The sequence below is a fragment of the Hyperolius riggenbachi genome, chromosome 2, assembly GCF_040937935.1.
Source record: "Hyperolius riggenbachi isolate aHypRig1 chromosome 2, aHypRig1.pri, whole genome shotgun sequence".
In the NCBI taxonomy this organism is placed as follows: domain Eukaryota; kingdom Metazoa; phylum Chordata; class Amphibia; order Anura; family Hyperoliidae; genus Hyperolius; species Hyperolius riggenbachi.
In genome coordinates, this window is record NC_090647.1 from 364,516,908 (window position 1) to 364,537,723 (window position 20,816).

General features: G+C 42.4%; 1 protein-coding gene across 5 annotated transcripts in view; it reads right to left on the reverse strand.

The window, feature by feature from the left end:
• MAGI3 (membrane associated guanylate kinase, WW and PDZ domain containing 3) overlaps window positions 1–20,816 on the reverse strand; it is a 506,679-nt gene that overhangs the window by 16,664 nt on the left and 469,199 nt on the right. For all 5 annotated transcript variants that reach the window (XM_068269718.1, XM_068269717.1, XM_068269716.1 and 2 more), the window contains one exon: window positions 19,074–19,217. In XM_068269718.1, coding sequence (XP_068125819.1) covers window positions 19,074–19,217 — 144 coding nt within the window. The remainder of the gene's footprint in view (window positions 1–19,073; window positions 19,218–20,816) is intronic.

Here is a 20,816-nt window from a genome sequence, read left to right on the forward strand (position 1 = left end):
TGTTTATCAGTACATTACAGAAAATAATGAACTTTATCACAATATGCTAATTTTTTGAGAAGGACCTGTACATATTAGTTACAACCTAGATGTGCAGCTTGTTTTGTATTTACTAAAATGTGGTAAAGTAGGTCCTCTTAATGGCCTCAATTCTGGAAGCTATGTGAGGTAAATATTTTTTGTAGGTAAAATACCTCATGAGGTAGTTACCTCTTTATATGGCAATTCTGAAAGATTTTTCTCCATTTCCGAACATGCGGTGAACCATGAGGTAAATGCATAAAGTGAGGTGTAACATGAGGTATTTCAGTGGTAAGCATGCATTAAATAAATAATAGTAGTCTTTAATTGTCTTTCACAAGTTAGGATTTGGATTTGTCTTCCATAAGTTTAGAAGATTTTTTTTTTTTTTTTTTTGAGGGAGGAAGGTGTATTTGATTATGTAGCAACCTATGAAAAGTATAATTATAGACATCCCTTATTAAGAAAAAAATCAGTAAATATTTTGAGTTTTATTTTCACAATTCTTTTCAATTACACAACCTGATTAGGAACGACACCAAAACAGCAATAGGAACACCACTAAAAACTGCAAAATGCATGCAAATTGACTTTACCTCCAAGTACAGGCAGGTCTTAAACTGATCGGTAAATTATGTGCTAACATGCGCCCTAATTTCCATGAGAATAGCTATTTTTGGTAAATTACCTCATGGATTACCTCATCATTTACCTTATGAGGTAAAACATGACTAAAACCTACCAGAATTGCTAAATGTCATTACCTCATGAGGTAATTTGTTTGATAACCCTACCAGAATTGAGGCCAATGAGTTTTTAGTGAAAGCATATTAGAGCCTTGAAAAAGTTGGAAAAGAGGTAACAGTGAACTAGATTAAAGGCCACCACACGTTTGATAAGGCTTTTAGATCGGGTAAATGTCAATATCCAAGTGATGCTGATTGTGTATCCAGATACTGCTGTGTACACTAGAAATGGCATCACACATCTGATTCAATGCCAATCTGATCATTGCTGCAGCTACTGTATATACTTGTGTATAAGCTGACCCGCGTATAAGGCAAAGTACCCACTTTTCCTTTTTAAAAAATTGGAAACCGTGAATGACTCGCATATAAGCCCCCTCCTCCAGTATATCCCCCTCCACGGTATAAATGGAAAGGAAATTCTGAGTTCAGTACCAGTTCAACCTTTCATATGATTAAAATGAGTGTCTGGCTAGCAGGATAGGGATAAGGACAACACATCTGGCCTGGCAGGCTGGCATGACAGGGTCATGATCAACAAGTTCAGACTGGAATGGCTGACTGGAAGGCTAGGTAGAAGGACAACACAGGTGGACTGCAGGCTGGACTGGCAGGTTTGTATGGCTGGACTGGTAGGCTGGTATGGAAGGAACAACAACAATAAGTGTGGACTGGAGTGTCTGGCTAGCAGGATAGGGATAAGGAACAACACATGTCGACTGGACTGACTGGCAGGCTGGCATGACATGTGTTACCAGCAGTACAAGAGGACTGACCTGTGTAAGGGATCGTGCAATGATTCCACACTCATGTGCTGCTTCCCCCTCTGTCTTATGTCCCTGCATCCTAGCGGCAACATAGAGTGTAACACAGCAGTGCTGGGCCGAAATTACGGATTAGCGTAATTACACATCGTAATTCACTACAAATGCACCGTAAGCGTTGCGTGTAAGGCTACGGTTTTACGCGTAATTAATTACGCATAGACCGTAGGGTTACGTTTTACGCGTAACAAATTACGCGTAAGACAGTAAACTCCCATTGAAATTACACAGTCTGCCGTAATCGCGTAATATTACGCTCCCGTATAATATAAAAAAGCCGCCGACTTTAAGGGTTAATAGCAAAGCCCCCTTAAGTGCTAAGAGCCTCAAATTTGGAGAATATATTAAGGAGATCAGAAGGAATAAGAGGAAAAAAATTTTTTTCAAAAAGACCTTATAGTTTTTGAGAAAATCGATGTTAAAGTTTCAAAGGAAAAATATATACATTTAAAAACCCGCCGACTTTAACGGTTAATAGCAAAGCCTGCTTAAAATTTAGGAACACCAAATTCACAGGGTATATTAAGGGGATCAGTGGGAATAAGAGGAAAAAAATTTTTTTCAAAAAGACCTTATAGTTTTTGAGAAAATCGATTTTTAAGTTTCAAGGGCGAAAATGTCTTTTAAATGCAGAAAATGTCAGTTTTTTTTGCACAGGTAACAATAGTGTTTTATTTTCATAGATTCCCCCAAGTGGGAAGAGTTTTACTTACTTCGTTCTGAGTGTGGGAAATATAAAAAAAAAACGACGTGGGGTCCCCCCTCCCAGACCTCTTTAACCCCTTGTCCCCCATGCAGACTGGGATAGCCAGAATGCGGAGCACCGGCCGCGTGGGGCTCTGCACCCTGACTATACCAGCCCGCATGGTCCATGGATTGGGGGGTCTCGGAAGGGGAGGGGCAGCCAAGCTTTCCCCTCCCCCTCCGAGCCCTTGTCCAATCCAAGGACAAGGGGCTCTTCTCCACCTCCGATGGGCGGTGGAGGTGGAGGCCGCGATTTCCTGGGGAGGGGTTCATGGTGGCATCTGGGAGTCCCCTTTAAAAAGGGGTCCCCCAGATGCCCACCCCCCTCCCAGGAGAAATGAGTATAGAGGTACTTGTAGTACCCCTTACCCATTTCCTTTAAGAGTTAAAAGTAAATAAACACACAAACACATAGAAAAAGTATTTTAATTGAACAAAAAACATAACCACGAAAAAAGTCCTTTAATATTCTTAATTAACCATTAATACTTACCTGTCCCTTTAAAAGCCAGTTCCCACGCAATATCCTCGGAAATATACTAATCAGTTACAATGTAACAAAGTTATTACAATGTAACAACTTTGTTACTTTGTAACACCACCGCACCCGACGTCACTCGCCGCTCACCCGCCGGCCGCCGCATACACGCTAGTCCCCGCCGGCTCCCGCCGTCCACTCCGCCCACACCTGTCACTCATATACATGCTGGCACCCATGGGTGCCAGCATGTATATAGGTGACATGTGGGAGAGGCGGGGAGGGCAGCGGAGCCGGCGGGGACTTAGCGTCCCTTCACCCGACAGAGCTCTGAGCTATATTAGCTCAGAGCTCTCGAAAGCATCTTTGTATTTGGGCTCCAAGGAGCCCCATTGGTCCTTAGCAGACCAATGGGGTTCCTTCAAATCAGAAGGAACCCCATTGGTCTGCTAAGGACCAATGGGGCTCCTTGGAGCCCAAATACAAAGATGCTTAGAGAGCTCTGAGCTATAGCTCAGAGCTCTGTCGGTCCGTGCAGCGCAGACGCGGTGGCGGCGGCGGCGGTGAGTGACGTCGGGTGCGGCGTAGTTACAATGTAACAAAGTTGTTACATTGTAATAACTTTGTTACATTGTAACTGATTAGTATATTTCCGAGGATATTGCGTGGGAACTGGCTTTTAAAGGGACAGGTAAGTATTAATGGTTAATTAAGAATATTAAAGGACTTTTTTCGTGGTTATGTTTTTTGTTCAATTAAAATACTTTTTCTATGTGTTTGTGTGTTTATTTACTTTTAACTCTTAAAGGAAATGGGTAAGGGGTACTACAAGTACCTCTATACTCATTTCTCCTGGGAGGGGGGTGGGCATCTGGGGGACCCCTTTTTAAAGGGGACTCCCAGATGCCACCATGAACCCCTCCCCAGGAAATCGCGGCCTCCCCCTCCACCGCCCATCGGAGGTGGAGAAGAGCCCCTTGTCCTTGGATTGGACAAGGGCTTGGAGGGGGAGGGGAAAGCTTGGCTGCCCCTCCCCTTCCGAGACCCCCCAATCCATGGACCATGCGGGCTGGTATAGTCAGGGTGCGGAGCCCCACGCGGCCGGTGCTCCGCATTCTGGCTATCCCAGTCTGCATGGGGGACAAGGGGTTAAAGAGGTCTGGGAGGGGGGACCCCACGTCGTTTTTTTTTTTATATTTCCCACACTCAGAACGAAGTAAGTAAAACTCTTCCCACTTGGGGTAATCTATGAAAATAAAACACTATTGTTACCTGTGCAAAAAAAACTGACATTTTCCGCATTTAAAAGACATTTTCGCCCTTGAAACTTAAAAATCGATTTTCTCAAAAACTATAAGGTCTTTTTGAAAAAAAAAAATTTCCTCTTATTCCCACTGATCCCCTTAATATACCCTGTGAATTTGGTGTCCCTAAATTTTAAGCAGGCTTTGCTATTAACCGTTAAAGTTAATTAAATGGTTTTTAAATGTATATATTTTTCCTTTGAAACTTTAACATCGATTTTCTCAAAAACTATAAGGTCTTTTTGAAAAATTTTTTTTCCTCTTATTCCTTCTGATCTCCTTAATATATTCTCCAAATTTGAGGCTCTTAGCACTTAAGGGGGCTTTGCTATTAACCCTTAAAGTCGGCGGCTACCCAACATTGATCTATGCGTCAACTTTTCCGCTTGGCAGCATGACCTTACGCATTAATTGCTAGTAGGATTTTACGCGTAAACCTATAACGTAATAACCTGAATTACGGTATACTTACGCGTAATTGCGTAAGTGCTATGCGTAATTATAGACATGTACCGAAATTGACTGTCTATGCCGTAAGCGTAATTTCGTAATGCGTAATAGCGTAAAATTACGCGTAATGATCCGTAAGCGTAGCTTTCTCCATTACGACCAGCACTGTAACACAGCACTACAACTGACCTGTGTCCCTTGGATAAGTTGTAGCTGAGAGAGAGACATCGTCACCGTTCCACAGACTCACAGTTCATGATTGTACCTATTGGCTGGAGCCTTGGTGAATAATAGGATTCCATAGAAATATCGTTTGCTGCCTTACAAGTGGATTTAAGGGGGCCCCCCAACTATATTCATAGCACGAACAGAGCACTTTAATGTATGAATGTGCGGATGAATGGAATTGTGTGGTTTATTATCTGGCCAGAGAAGACTGCATACAATTCTTGTGTGTGTATTCATATTGCCAAACATAAGGGGCTGGCCTATGAAGCTAACTGCTGTTTGTTGCTTTTAAATTTTGTGTACATTTGGTGTTTGAATTTTTGCTAAAACTCTTACGCATTTTCTATATATGAGAATGGAGCGATCACCAATCTAAATGACGTATTATTTGCAGACACAATGGCCTGTTGCGTTTTTTTTTACATAAGAGAAGGAGGGGGATGCAGCACATGAGTGTGGGATCATTGCACGATCCCTTACACTCCACTGTGACTAGTCAGGAGGGCACCCGGGGGACACTGACTCGTGTATAAGGCGAGGGGGGGGGGGGATGGACCTTTGAGCACATTTTTTGTGCTCAAAAATTCTACTTATATGCGAGTATATACTGTAGTTGTTTACTGCTCTGCGCACTACAAAGACAAAGGAAACATTGCTCAAGCTCTACCAACCCCCTCATGCTTCAATGTATGGCCTTCCCAATCAACGTTCAATGAAGGAAGACAAACACCAATTGAAGATGGCTTTACTTTTTTATACACTTCTGGTAAACTCAATGTTTTTATAAACACTAATAATAAATCTATTTAAAAGGTCTGGTTGTCTTTTTAACACCTGGGAACTGATGTCACTGAGAAAGCCAGTAATAGGTTTGGTTGGGAGGAATTACTGGGGAACCCCCAAGGGCTGTAGGGCCTATGGCAATTGCTCCCTTTGGCAGCCTCAGCATTTTTTGAAATTAGATTTCCTACAAATACAGTGGGTTGCAAAAGTATTCGGCCCCCTTGAAGTTTTCCACATTTTGACACATTACTGCCACAAACATGCATCAATTTTATTGGAATTCCACGTGAAAGACCAATACAAAGTGGTGTACACATGAGAAGTGGAACGAAAATCATACAGGATTCCAATTTTTTTTTTTACAAATAAATAACTGCAAAGTGGTGTGTGCATAATTATTCGGCCCCCTTTGATCTGAGTGCAGTCAGTTGCCTATAGGCATTGCCTGATGAGTGCTAATGACTAAATAGAGTGCACCTGTGTGTAATCTAATGTCAGTACAAATACAGCTGCTCTGTGAGGGCCTCAGAGGTTGTCTAAGAGAATATTGGGAGCAGCAACACCGTGAAGTCCAAAGAATACACAACACAGGTAAGGGATCAAGTTATTGAGAAATTTAAAGCAGGCTTAGGCTACAAAAAGATTTCCAAAGCCTTGAACATCCCACGGAGCACTGTTCAAGCGATCATTCAGAAATGGAAGGAGTATGGCACAACTGTAAACCTACCAAGACAAGACCATCCACCTAAACTCACAGGCCGAACAAGGGTAGCGCTGATCAGAAATGCAGTCAAGAGGCCCATGGTGACTCTGGATGAGCTGCAGAGATCTACAGCTCAGGTGGGAGACTCTGTCCATAGGACAACTATTAGTCATGCACTGCACAAAGTTGGCCTTTATGGAAGAGTGGCAAGAAGAAAGCCATTGTTAACAGAAAGCATAAGAAGTCCCGTTTGCAGTTTGCCACAAGTCATGTGGGGGACACAGCAACCATGTGGAAGAAGGTGCTCTGGTCAGATGAGACCAAAATGGAACTTTTTAGCCAAAATGCAAAACGCTATGTGTGGCGGAAAACTAACACTGCACATTACTCTGAACACACCATCCCCACTGTCAAATATGGTGGTGGCAGCATCATACTCGGGGGGGGGGGGGGGGGGGTGCTTCTCTTCAGCAGGGACAGGAAAGCTGGTCAGAGTTGATGGGAAGATGGATGGAGCCAAATACAGGGCAATCTTGGAAGAAAACCTCTTGGAGACTGCAAAAGACTTGAGACTGGGGCGGAGGTTCCCCTTCCAGCAGGACAATGACCCTAAACATAAAGCCAGGGCAACAATGGAATGGTTTAAAACAAAACATATCTATGTGTTAGAATGGCCCAGTCAAAGTCCAGATCTAAATGCAATTGAGAATCTGTGGCAAGATCTGAGAACTACTGTTCACAAACGCTGTCCATCTAATCTGACTGAGCTGAAGCTGTTTTGCAAAGAAGAATGGGCAAGGATTTCAGTCTCTAGATGTGCAAAGCTGGTAGAGACATACCCTAAAAGACTGGCAGTTGTAATTGCAGCAAAAGGTGGTTCTACAAAGTATTGACTCAGGGGGCTGAATAATTACGCACACCCCACTTTGCAATTATTGATTTGTAAAAAATGTTTGGAATCATGTACGGTTGTCGTTCCATTTCTCCTGTGTACACCACTTTGTATTGGTCTTTCACATGGAATTCCAATAAAATTGATGCATGTTTGTGGCAGTAATGTGACAAAATGTGGAAAACTTCAAGGTGGCAGAATACTTTTGTAACCTACTGTATTTCATAGTGTGTTGTGAGAGGTTGATACGCGTGCGAACCCTGGTGGTTCTCAGGCTAACTTACCCTGAACCTTACTTTTCCTCCTCCTCTTCTGCTTTTCCTTCTCTTTTGGTTGCTTTCTATATTTTCTCTACCTGGCTTTTTAGGCCAATTGGTGGTGCTGTATACAGTTAAAGCTCTGCACTTAGTATAGAGCCTTACAGAATACTATGTGATGTTTAATGCGAGAATAATGAGGTTCTCTGTATTTTTCTCATGTGTTTCACCTCTGTGCTACTCAGTGACTTTGCGAACAGGATTACTTTATTTAAGGTTTTCAATAATACATTTTTGAAACTGAAATACTTGGTGAAATCTATGCAATGCTTATACCTCCCTTAAGGGCTCTTTCACAACAAAATCATGATACACAATCGCAAAATGCAATCTCAAATGCGTTTTGCATTTTGCTTCTTTCACTATGCTGGCCTCAATCGAAAAACACAGAAAAAATGCAGCAGAGCTACGATTGCTTTTTTAGAAAATCAGAAATGCATTCAGTATAAGTGCATACCAGGCCCGGATTTACATCATAGGAGCCTATAGGCACAGATGTCCTGGCACCCTACACGTCGCCCTCCATGAACCTACAAACCCCCTCTGAACCGAACTGTAAGTGTGCTGGATGGCCCAGCTGTCACTTCTCTCTTAGTTCCCTTGCCTGTCATAGGTAGCTACAGGTACCCCTTAGTATTAGGTAGCAAGAGGAATCTCAGTATTAAGTAGCCCCTGTCTGAAGGGAGATCTGGTCAGTGAGTTACCTCTCATTTACACTCCACTCCGAACTCTGCATAGGGAAGGAGGCTCTTCGGGAGGGGAGTAGCTGCCCTTCCACCACCTGGCGCCTGTAGGCACGTACCTACAGTGCCTTATGGTAAACCAGGCCCTGAGCTAGAGGTACCTTTGGCTGAAGGGAGATCTCATCAGTGGAATTCAGAGAGGTGGGTGAGTAACGTCTCATTTACACTCTCATCAGGACTCTGCATAGGGAAGAAGGGAGGCACTCGGGGAGAGGAGTGAGCCCCCTTTCCAGCATCAGGCACATGTAGGTACTTGCCTACAGTCCTTATGGTAAATCCGGCCCTGATACATTCCCATGATTCCAATTGTAACTTTCCTGTACTTGCGGAAAATACCAAACCTTTTTAAAAACCAAACGGAACGCAGCCAGTGTAAAAGGGCCCTAAATGAAATAATTCTTATATTTTCCAACAAAGTGGAGTCACATTTGGAGGTGTAATTCTCAGTTTTATAGGAAAAGGGAATTTGTGGAAAGAAAGTGTACACTATCCTACCCCTACAGAGTCAAGTGCTCTTGCTGAGTCTTCACATGTCCACAGTTGTGTAGCTTTAAACGAATTTAAACTAATTTGCCAAGCTGACCCTGCCTTTCCATTTCCTTCTGGCCACTGGATGTATGGAAATCAATAAGTGGCTTTATATGACTGGGCTGCTGTTTACCTGGACACAATAGGATTAAAAAAAAAAAAAGAAGCTTTAATACTTACTCACTAGTGCTGTTACTAGGCAACCTGCAAAGAATGACTTTGGACCCCCAAAGAAGCTCACACAGTGTAAGGCAACCTTGTTTTTTTTCTATTGTACACATTGGTTCAATACAGTTTCCACAGTATATAATCAGTTTGAGTAACCACACTCTGTTACTTGGTGCAAGCTGAATACTGGTTGTGGTGTAGTTCCCTGTCTGGGTTCCTCAAGGGTCTCAATAGTGGGTGGATCTCTTTGGATTTTAGTGTTATAATTTTCATAATGGCTGTAGTTCCCCATTAAATGGTTAAACTGAGGGTCGTTCTGAGGATGGGGGGGAAGGTGCTCACATGGAAAAAATGTGCACACTGCTTGTAGATGTGGCCAAAAACTGGGCGTGGTTATAATGCAACTTTAAACTTTTTATTATAGTATACCAGCTCACCCTCACACGTGCATCCTTTATGTTTGGATCATTCCATATTACTTGAAAGTGCATCTTCTTTGAACTGGCCTTATTAATATCTACATGCACTTCTTGACTTCCCTATATGCAGCAAAAAAGCTGCTAGCATATCCCCTATGGCTACTAGATACTGCCACCATGCCCTCAATTTACTCCCAAGTGCTGCTGCAATGTCGCAAAAGTCACTACAGATACTTGCCCAGGAGTTTCTCCAGGTCTCCCGTCAGGTTTTATATGCTACCATATCACACGCTCAGGTTTCCACTCTCCAAAAGTCTCATGGCCCCAGCAGCACAGGTCAGAAATGCTGCCATGCTGACGTATCGCCACAAAGAGATATTTTATACCACAAAGTTACATTTTCACCTTAGCTCTACCTTAATGTAAAATAATAATAAATGTTAAATAAAATGGATAAAACTTTTCATGGAAGCTTATAAGCATTTTCCGCTAGATAATAATGTAAAAGTGGAGTTCCTCACACAGAGGGAAACTGATGGCTACCTTTATAAATCAGCAGCTTTGTGGAGAAATACCAACATTTTTTTAATTTCTGACTGCCATCTTTATAAATAGGCACTAAAAAGGTGTTACTTTAAAGGAATACTGTAGGGGGGTCGGGGGAAAATGAGTTGAACTTACCCGGGGCTTCTAATGGTCCCCCGCAGACATCCTGTGCCCGCGCAGCCACTCACCGATGCTCCGGCCCCGCCTCCGGTTTAATTCTGGAATTTCAGACTCTAAAGTCTGAAAACCATTGCGCCCGCGTTGCCGTGTCCTCGCTCCCGCTGATGTCACCAGGAGTGTATAGCACAAGCCCAGTATGGCCTGTGACTGCGCAGTAAGCTCCTGGTGACATCAGCGGGCGCAAGGACACGGCAACGCAGGCGCAGTGGTTTTCAGACTTTAAAGTCTGAAATTCCAGAAGTGAACCGGAGGCGGGGCCAGAGCATCGGTGAGTGGCTGCGCGGGCACAGGGTGTCTGACGGGGGACTATTAGAAGCCCCGGGTAAGTTCAACTCATTTTCCCCTGACCCCCCTACAGTATTCCCTTAAGCATGATACAAATGTTGCAGGAAAGCATTACAAAAATGTAGGAAAGCGGTAGATGTCTTGTCTGCAACCCTCCGATTCCATTAGTTGTATAGGCAGTGAAATTAAAGTAATGCCCGAGTAGTGGCTCACCCTCTTCCATTTGGAAGAACTCACACATCAGGTTCAGTGAATCTAATGGGCAGGATTTACTCTGGCCCAGGCAAGTGGCACCTAACAGTAGTATATTCCTATCCAGGTAATTGGTACCTACCAGTAATATATGGCATATATGACTCCTGTGATCTTCAGAAAGAGTATATTAAACTGTGGATATTGCCATTAAAACTGTTGATATTTTTAAACCTGAATTAGATTGAGGTGAAAAACGATGGCTGAGTGCATTTCCATTACACAAACACATTTGTTTCACTGGCTGAGTTTGAAACTACAGCGGTAATTGCTGTTCTGGCCTTGAAAGCTGCACAATGAAGGCAGTGCTAGTTTTAGTTATTCTGTTTGAAATGTTTCATAAAACCTGACTGTATATAAGAAGCTGTATGCTACAGACAGTGCACATCTGTTACCATAGATTTCCGCCTGCAGATTGCAGACCTATGAGATTTCCTAGTTGTCCACTGCTATCATTTTTCTTTTTCTTTCTCAAGCTGACAGTAACACCCTGAAGCTTTAATAAAATGTATTTACAAACACTGTAGATTTTGGAATGGCTTGTCTACTGAACTGTGAGTGGAAAGGCAGTGACTCAGCTCACAGTAGAAAGCCATGTCCTTTGTACAAAACCATTTACTGCATACATACTTGTGTGTAAAAATAAAGCACCTTCTAGATACAACAACAGAGCTCAACATGTCCAGAATAAACAGCACAGACCCCAAATCTGTAAAACTTCCACAAGAAATGGCTCAGAGGGAGAATTACATGGGCAGTAATGGAAGAGGGTGGTGTTAAAACTGGTACAACAGTTTTCAACTATGGATAGATGCCAACAGGTTTAATCAGTTGTCTTATTTCTGTCTCGGGGACTCTCAGGCTGCATTCATTACCATTTTAATGTATACCTGTTTATTTATTTTACATTGTGGAGAATGCAGTGAAGGGCTAATGCCTAGTACACACCATACAATTTTCTGTTAGATTTTTCTGTTAGATTTTCAGTAAGATTTTCTGTAATTAGATTATTTTCTGTAAAGTACTGGTAGAGACTGGTCATTATCTCTGGTGCATTGTCTTCTGGTTATCTCCTGCTGAGTAGAACAATGCCTAATGGCTAGGCAGATGGTTAGATAGATCATTTCCAACATGTTGAAAATTATCTATCTGGCAGGTAAATCTAACAGAAAATCTAACAGAAAATTGTATGGTGTGTACTAGGCATAAACGTGGCCATACACTTGTTAGATTAGCAGCAGATAGATCATCAGATAGATTTCTGATCTATCTGATGTGTTTAGGAACATTTTAATTTTACTAGGAACCGATTTCCAATAGATTTCAGTTTGAAATCTATTGAAAATCGATCTGATGGCATTTTTTTGCCATCAGATTTCCATTAGGGCCAAGGCAAAATGATAAGCAATCTGAACAGATCGACCTAGATTTTCCAGCCTGCCAGATCGATTGAAATCGATCGAAATCGTCCGTAAATCGTTCGATTGGTCAATCGATTTGCAATCGACTAATAGAACGATTTTGATCGATCGGCCAGAAATCAGCTGAGTGTATGGGCCCCTTAAGACTTCTCTTGCTGAAGCAAACTTGGCAAGATGGATTAGCAAAGCGATTTGGATAAAACAGAAAGGCTCAAAGCATCACTAAACATGAACAACTGCACTGTGATTTATTTGTGCTATCAAACTGGTTTCGGACCAGCGTAGTTGAAATCTATGCACTGTTAACATTCGCCTAAGACTGCAAGGGCATAGATTTCAACATCCCCATTCCGCGCTGATACTGTGATGCTGCAGCCCTCTCCACTGCTGTCGCACTGAAAGCAGAGGTCCGTATCTCTAGATAACCTAAAAGCACGCTGCCTCTTGGTATGCATATTATTGTATACGATCCCAACTCTTGTTCCCCCATATTCCTCAACATTGTAAGCTCACAATTCTCATGCCTTGGGAGTTGTTAGTCATTTTGTGTCTTTTTTATACATTTTATTCATCATGTTACATTTGTCACTAATTACCAATTCTGTATTTTGTACCAGTGTCTTTATTTGGTGTACACCATTATGGTATTACTGTATTCTTATTGAGAAGAGAAAGCCGCTGGATAGACAAGCTCTTACGCCTGACGGTTTGAATGAGGACTTTCATTTCAAATGTTTTCTATAATTCATGAATGGCTATTAAAAATGTTTCTCTCTCTTTAAAGGTTGTCCTCACCCCTTAATGGTTGTGTTTATGCAAAAGGTTTCATAATGTTGTCACTTCTGTGAGTGTGTTAGCATTTGACAAAGGCCTGCGTGCCAAAACGTTGTCCTTTTCGGTGGATTTGATACCACTAATAAATTAAGCTAATATTGCAAAATCCAGTCTGCTGTCTGTGAACCTTGTTGCATTGTGGGACATAACCGCTATTTCCAACTGCCAAGTAACCAGTATCTCCAGTGTTCTCCCCAGAGTCAAATAGCTGGGCGGCCCACTCAGGTAAAATAAATCACCACCCGGCTGACAGTGTGTGCTTGCAAATAGAGAAGCCAGCGAACAAGGGCACGTGTCACAAGCAGTATGCCTGCTCAATGTCACAGAGAAGGAAAACTGGAGCCTGTGCACTGTGCAGCTAAGGCCAGACACGTAGGGTGGGGTATGGGAGGACATATGTACGGGCACGTACCATTAAGGGCGCTCAGCGTCTGTCTCTTTTTTTTTTTTTTTTTACTTCATTTCTACACTGACGTCTGTGCGTGACGTCATCAGTCAGCCGCTACCCTCCCAGGATCATGTAGTAATTCAGGAACCAAGAGGGGAATGGTATGTGTGCCTGCAGCTTCTGTGCGAGTGCATGTGTTTGTGTGTGTGAGAGCAGCCCCAGCGGCGCCTCCTCCATTCTGAAGAAGTTCTCTGGAAGATCAGAGCTGGGAGATGGGCTATAAAGCCATTCAGCCTTTTATGTTAAACTTCTCCCTACCAACCTCCTGGCAGAACTGATGAGGACCTGGAGCTTGCAGGGATGAGACTGCAGGGTCCTAATGCTGACATGGTAGGGTAAAGGTGCCCATACATCTAGTGATGATGGGCAGATTCAACCAAGAGACAAATCCCTCTTTGATCAAATCTGAATAGAGAGATCTGTTGGCTGCCCATACACCGGAGGCTGATTCCTTATTGATTTCAGTATGAAATCTCTTGGGATTTGGTCCGCCACCTCGCCACTGCCCCCCCCCCCCCTAGTGTATAAATGTGCCCCGTGTGTGTATTCATACATTACCTGTCCTATGTCACTCACTGCGTAGTGCCCATCCCTCTTCTGCTTCCTGCTCCTCTATTTGCGCTTCACACGCTGCAGGCGTTTAGTGCGCGTGAGGTCATCAACGTGCTATACGTCGGTGGAGTGAGGCTCAAATGGAAGAGGAGGAAACTAAAGACTGATGGGCACCATGCAGTGGGCAAAATAGAACAGGTAATGTAGAAATACACAACGTCGCACATTTATGCACTTGGGGGAACAGCGCTGGGGGTTTAGTTGCTCGTTCCGATATTGCTCACCGTTACCGCCGCACCCCTGATGAAACATGGCGGCCCAAGATCTTGCAGCATGTCTGACGTCCCAAAATTGGTTGCATCATCAATCAGGCATGCTCTTGGCAGCACAGATTTTCATCTGATTTGATTATAGCTATCGAATTGGATGGTCGATCAGCCACCCAGTCGAGAGTATGGTCACCTGAAGTAAACATCAATATGTGTGTTTCACCGACTGAAGTTTTTATTGACTGACAAAGGAAAATAAATACATTTACTTACCTGGGGCTTGTAGTCCTTCAGGTCCCTTGCTGTCCTCCCAGTCTGCTCTGTTAAGTGCTCCTCCAAAATCTCATCAACTGGGCTATTGCTCATGTGCTGTCCCAGCCACGTGCCTCCTCAATTGCACATCTGTGGCCCGGAAAATTCTGTGCATGCACAGTTGAGACATTTACAAACTGTGCATGCCCAAAACGCTGTTGGCCAAGGGAGCTCAATCGAGGAGGTGGGCGAGGCTGGACAGCACATGGTGTGAAAGCTGCACAACAGAATGGACCTTGGGGACAGCAAGGCACCTGAAGGACTACAGGGGTCTGGAAGATGCCCCAGGTAAGTAAAATTCAACTTCTTTCTCTCACATTAGGTCTTCTTTAAAGAGGAGCTGTCAGCCATACTATGCCAGATAAAAAAACGACATATATAAGTAGATAAATACTAGCTCTACTTACATAACATGTGTATTGCATGGTCCAAGTGTTGATTTCAGTGAACTTTATAAAATAAAAAAAGGTAAATGGAGAGAATTCTGTTCGCTGGCAGGGGCCATCTTTACTCCCTCCAGCTGAAGACAATGGTCATTTCCTCCCTTACTCCCCCCTTCTCCCCACACCAATAGCGAGCGTTGATTGTAAATGCAGGGAATCCCTAAGGAAATGGTAGCAGGGACGGGGTCCCCATTATTATTATTATTATAGCGTCAACATCTTCCGCAGCGCTGTACAGAGTATATATATAGTCTTGTCACTAACTGTTCCTCAAAGGAGCTCACAATCTAGTCCCTACTATAGTCATATGTCTATGTATGTATTGTGTAGTGCATGTATATTTTAGTCTAGGGCCAATTTTAGGGGGAAGCCAATTAACTTATCTGTATGTTTTTGGGATGTGGGAGGAAACTGGAGTACCTGGAGGAAACCCACACAGACATGGGGAGAACATACAAACTCCTTGCAGATGTTGACCTGGCTGGGATTGGAACCAGGGACCCAGCAATGCAAGGCAAGAGCACTAACCACTACGCCACCGTGCTCCTCATGGGTGTGATGGTGGCAGCCACTGCCCTCATAAATCGGCTGAGATGCCTGTTGGGCTGGAGTGTGGGGAGGGGGCCGACACAGACAGTCATGGGAGGCAGCCAATGAGAGGAAAAAAAGTGAGAGTGACACAGGCTGCCAATCAGGCTGAACTAGCTGTGTCTGTGCAGAAACTACCCCCCCCCCCCCCAGCCTGCACTTTAACTTCTCTTTTACGGCTGATTACTGGCTGTGTACTAAGGAGCTGGGGACATGAGGAATAATCTCTGCAATAAAAAAGTAAGATTGATTTTAAAGTTATGCATTGCCTTTTTAGCATCCCTTTTATATGATCAACAGATAGAAATAGAAAATTGATTTTGTTTTTCATGCCTAACAGTTACTCTTTAAGCTAATTACTAATTTAATACTACCATAGTATTTGTCTAATGTCCTACCATATTATTAGTATGTACTTACAGTATATAGCACTGTCAACTTCTGCAGTACTTTACAGAGTACATAGTTATGTCACTCACTGTACTCAGAATCTAATGGTGGCCACTAAGGATACAATTGGCTGAATGATTGTTTACGAAAGATTCTTCGTATGAAGGATCAGAAATGATCTAATGGAAAAAATCTCCTAACCAATCTGATTAGCTTGATAATCATTTATGATTATTCATTTGAGGAATCACTTGTAAATGATCATTCATCAAATTGTATCATTAGTGGCCTCGTTAATACCTACCATAGTCATAGTCTAATGTCCTACCATACTATTATTAAGTATTTACATAGCACAGACATCTCCTGCAGCACTCTAGAGAGTACATAGTCATGTCACTGACTGTCCTCAGAGGAGCTCACAATCGAATCCTACTATAGTCATAGTCTAATGTCCTACCATATTATTATTATGTATTTATACAGCACTGACATCTTCTGCAGCACTTTACAGAGTACATAGTTATGTCACTCACTGTCCTCAGAGGAACTCAGAATCAAATCACTGCCCTAGTCATAGCTCCACCCAAACCACACTTACATTTGTGTGTGTGGTAATGCCTATCTTTTTGTATGGCAACCTTCGTGTGCCGCAGGACTGGCCGGAAGTGGGCGCAAAAACCTTGTCTTTGTCCCCAGGTGCTGAAAACCCTAGCTACGCCTCTGGTTAAGGCAAGCATTTATGTGAAATGCCTGCTCATGATAACTGCTTTGCACATGGCTGTTAAATCATATGGATGTTATTCAGGAAGAAGGTGTTGCAGCTAGTGTGCAGGGGCCATATATGATAATCATTATCATATATATATATATAACCCCTGCACAATATCTGGTAAGCACCCGGCTGACATATGCTCGTTTCCTTCTCCTCCTCCTATGCTATAAGCAGAGTTGCATCGGCCCTGCATTCCCCAGGTTTCTCCCCACCCGGCTACTTTTTCATGTCACCCAGCTGGAAAAAATTTCTGGGAGAACACTGATCTCCCTCTGTGCATATGTATATCTATAAAAAAAATTGCAACCTTTTAGGCTATGGCAATGTTAGTGGGTGTGGTTATAAATAATGGCAGTTGGTGCGGTCTAGTTTTTCTCTTGTCTGGCAGTAGTGTACATGAATAAGTGCAGATTGAATGTGGATTAAACAACATGAACAAATGACTTGGTGAATATCAATCATTTCTTGATCTCAAGTCTATTTTTTAACTTCTCACTTTGCAATGTATTGATTTTTTCCCCTTTTCACTAAAACTCCTTTTTAAAAGAAGTGGTGTGCATGCAAACTGAAACTAGATCGAAATTGGCCGCAAATCGATCGATTGGTCAATCGATTTACAATCGACCAATCGGCCAAAAATCGGCTGAGTGTATGGACCCCTTTAGAGGCAGAGCACAGACAGGCAACTTAAAGTATAAAGGTGCCATACACTTATAGATTTACAGCAGATACGTACGACCATCAGATAGATTTTTGTCAGATGTCTGTCAAGTCTAATCTGACAGGAATCTATCTGATGTGTGCCACACACTAGGAACAGATTTCCAATAGATTTCAGGATGAAATCTATTGAAAATCGATCTAAATGCTTATTGGACCATTAGATCCAATGCAACTCTATGGCCATCGATCTGCTGCCAGCAGCAGATCGACCTAGATCTTCCATCCTGTCAGATAGATCAAATCGATCGAAATCGGCCGCAAATCGATTGACCGGCTAATTGATTTCCAATCGATCGATTCAATCGAACCCATCGATCGCTAGAAGGCTGAAATTGACCAGTGTATGGGCCCCTTTAAAGACAGAGCATCAGCATCACAGTCCGACAACTAGTATTGTTAAAAAGCAAATAAATATGGCACCCTCCATATCACCTTCGCTTCAGGTTCCCTTTAAGTAGTTGTCCTGCTTAGTTAGAATGTTTTTTCTACATCAAAGGCCTTCAGTTATGAATTCAAATGTCACTCATTTAACATATTCCCATGCATCAGGCCGATTGCCCTAGGTAGCATCCATGATCGGATTATTCCTGCCAACTGTTAACAGTCACTAACAAACGATTAATACATTAATTCCTGCAGTAATAGTATTAGCTCACATCCATTAATAAAATAGTAACGTCAGATAACACTAAAGCCACTAATAATGCAGTTAATCCCCAGCCAATAATTGCCCCCAGCCATAAAATAAATGCTCTCCCAAGCTGTTAATGAATTACTTATCAGCCAAGAATAAGCCACTTAATTCCTGATAAAGATGAAAAGAAAAAGTATGACCGATTCATTAGGTCATTAATAACCACTCCATCAATAATTCTCGTGCTCTTGAATCCCCTCATTCCCAGCAATAGACATTGCATAAAGTCATTAATTCCCCGCAACAGTAAATGTATTTTCAAATCATCTATACAAATAACCCTAACGCCAGGCACAAGTAAATACATCTACTTCTGCAGTTACCAATAAAGGAAACCATCTGCTCCAAACATTATTCTTAAAGCTGCCCTCCCTACCTCCCATTATAGCAGGGGATCATAGCAGGTAAGAAAAATTAATAAAATAATGTGAAAATATCTTATTTATAATTATAAAAAAACCCACAGTCACTGTGCTCCATCCAGATTGAGTAATGCAGGGCTCAATAGGGCAAGAAGATACGGTAGTATATAGCCCATAAACCAACAGTATAGTGAATTTGCCTGGCAATCTGGAAAAAAACAGCAAGGGTGATGCAAAAAAATAGTTTGCGGTTTTGTTTTTTTTTCATTTTTGCCTACTAACTGCTAGAGCATAAACTACCAGTATCTTGGAATGTCACTTTAATGTGACATATCCCTCCATCTTTAACATATCTCATGCTTATTAGTAAGGTAGAAGGTAAGAGAAATGGTATAGGAGTAGATGTTATGGAATGCCCCGTGAAAGGCTGCTAATCAGCCTAAATAAGTAATAAACATGCTAATATTGGCATGTTTGGAGAAGAGAGAAGGAACAATCACAGCTGCACTCAGCGCCTTAACAACTGAATTAGTCAACTTACAGTAAAGCTAGCATTGCTTCTATTGTAATAACTTAAAAGGGTAATAAAATATATACAAAAAATAATAAGCAGAACAAATAAATAAGAGGGGGAGATATAGAGGTACATACATGAATACGACCATCTTTGACGGCTGGCCCATCTTCTGCAAGGCGAAGGATGAACAGCCCCATGTTATACTCTTTTCCACCTCGGAGGCTGAACCCAAAGCCTCTAGGTCCACGGTCTAATTCCACAGGGTAGCATCCCACATGCTAAAAATATATTTTTACGAAGCATATTGTTAAGCACTTAAAAATGGTTACTTGAATCAGTGCATGAAAATACACATCTTACAAAGTCCAAAATGAAAGTTATTAAATAAATAATTCTGCCAGTTAGCAGTGATAAACTTTATTATGAACCTGCAATAGAGCTGTCCAAATGGCACACTGACGGTATAAACGCCTGTGTGCAATTCCTCGTACAGCCAATAAACCCCCCCAAAATACAGATATGGAATGTGGCCAAATCAGCTCTGCTGCGCGGGTCTTTGATATTTGTAGGTACAATGTATTTTCACTTCCCTGGGGTAGAAAAAATGGAGATGAAAAACTTAAACTCTGCAACATTATGTGTTACTTTTTGCCATAAAAAGGAAAAAAAATTACAACTTTAATTTAATAGTTGTATTATGTTGTTGGACTGAAACTACAGTTCATCCAATAGTGGATTATTTAAATCCAACTTTACTGAAGGCTAAACAGGAAAACTTATCAAAGCGAAATTAAGTACTGTAAATCATAGGTATTAATATTGATACTGAACTTTTTACATTTAAACCCCAATATGTATATCTGCTTGCCTGTACAGTACACACTTCAGTGAGTGGAATACTGAGGCTACCAACTTCATTGCCTTATAAATAACATCAGTTGTCTCACTTGTATGCTGATGATCTGCTTGAAAAACGTTAAAGGACAACTGAAGTGAGAAGAATTTGGAAGCTGACATTTTTCTTTTAACCAATACCAGTTGCCTGGCAGCCCTGTTGGTCTATTTGGCTGCAGTAGTGTCTGAATAACACATCAGAAACAAGCATGTAGCTAATCTTTTCAGATCTGACTATACTATAAGAAACACCTGATCTGCTGAATGCTTGTTCAGGGTCTATGGCTAAAGTTATTAGAGGCAGAAGATCAGCAGGATAGCCAGGCAATGGGTATTGCTTAATAGGAAATAAATATGGGAGCCTCCATACCCCCCTAACTTCAGTTGTCCTTTAAATCACTGGCCCAGAATGAGCATGCGGATCAGATGCTTTAACTCTGGTCTGCTTCCACTGGCTGCATTCTTGTTTTAGGTGAGTAACTCATAAACTAAAGCCAAAAGCTCAGAGCTTATTGTTTATAAGGTAATGAAGTTGGCAGCCTCCATATTCCTTTCACTTTATGTTCCCTTTAAAACCTTTCTCAAGGGGCCCATACACCTAACGATTTTCCCGCTGATATACAGCAAATTCCATCACTGTGATCGAATCTGCTGTGAAATCATTGCGCAAACGCTGACAGAACGATCGATTTCCATCCGAAATCAATCGTTCCCGTCGATTCGTCCGTGCGGAAGATTTTGCTCGATCGCCGGCGGGTCAGGAGTGCGTTGATAGCCGACGCTAGCTGCAATACATTACCTGTTCCGCCGCCGTGTGTCCCCGCTCTCTCTGCTGTCTTCTTCTCCCCACTGGGCTCCAAGTCCGGCTGGCTTCACTGAACTTCCTGTCCCGGCAGGTTTAAAGGGAAGGTTCAGGGTGGCTGTTAAAAAAATAAAAATGCCCATCCACTTACCTGGGGCTTCCTCCAGCCCGTGGCAGCCAG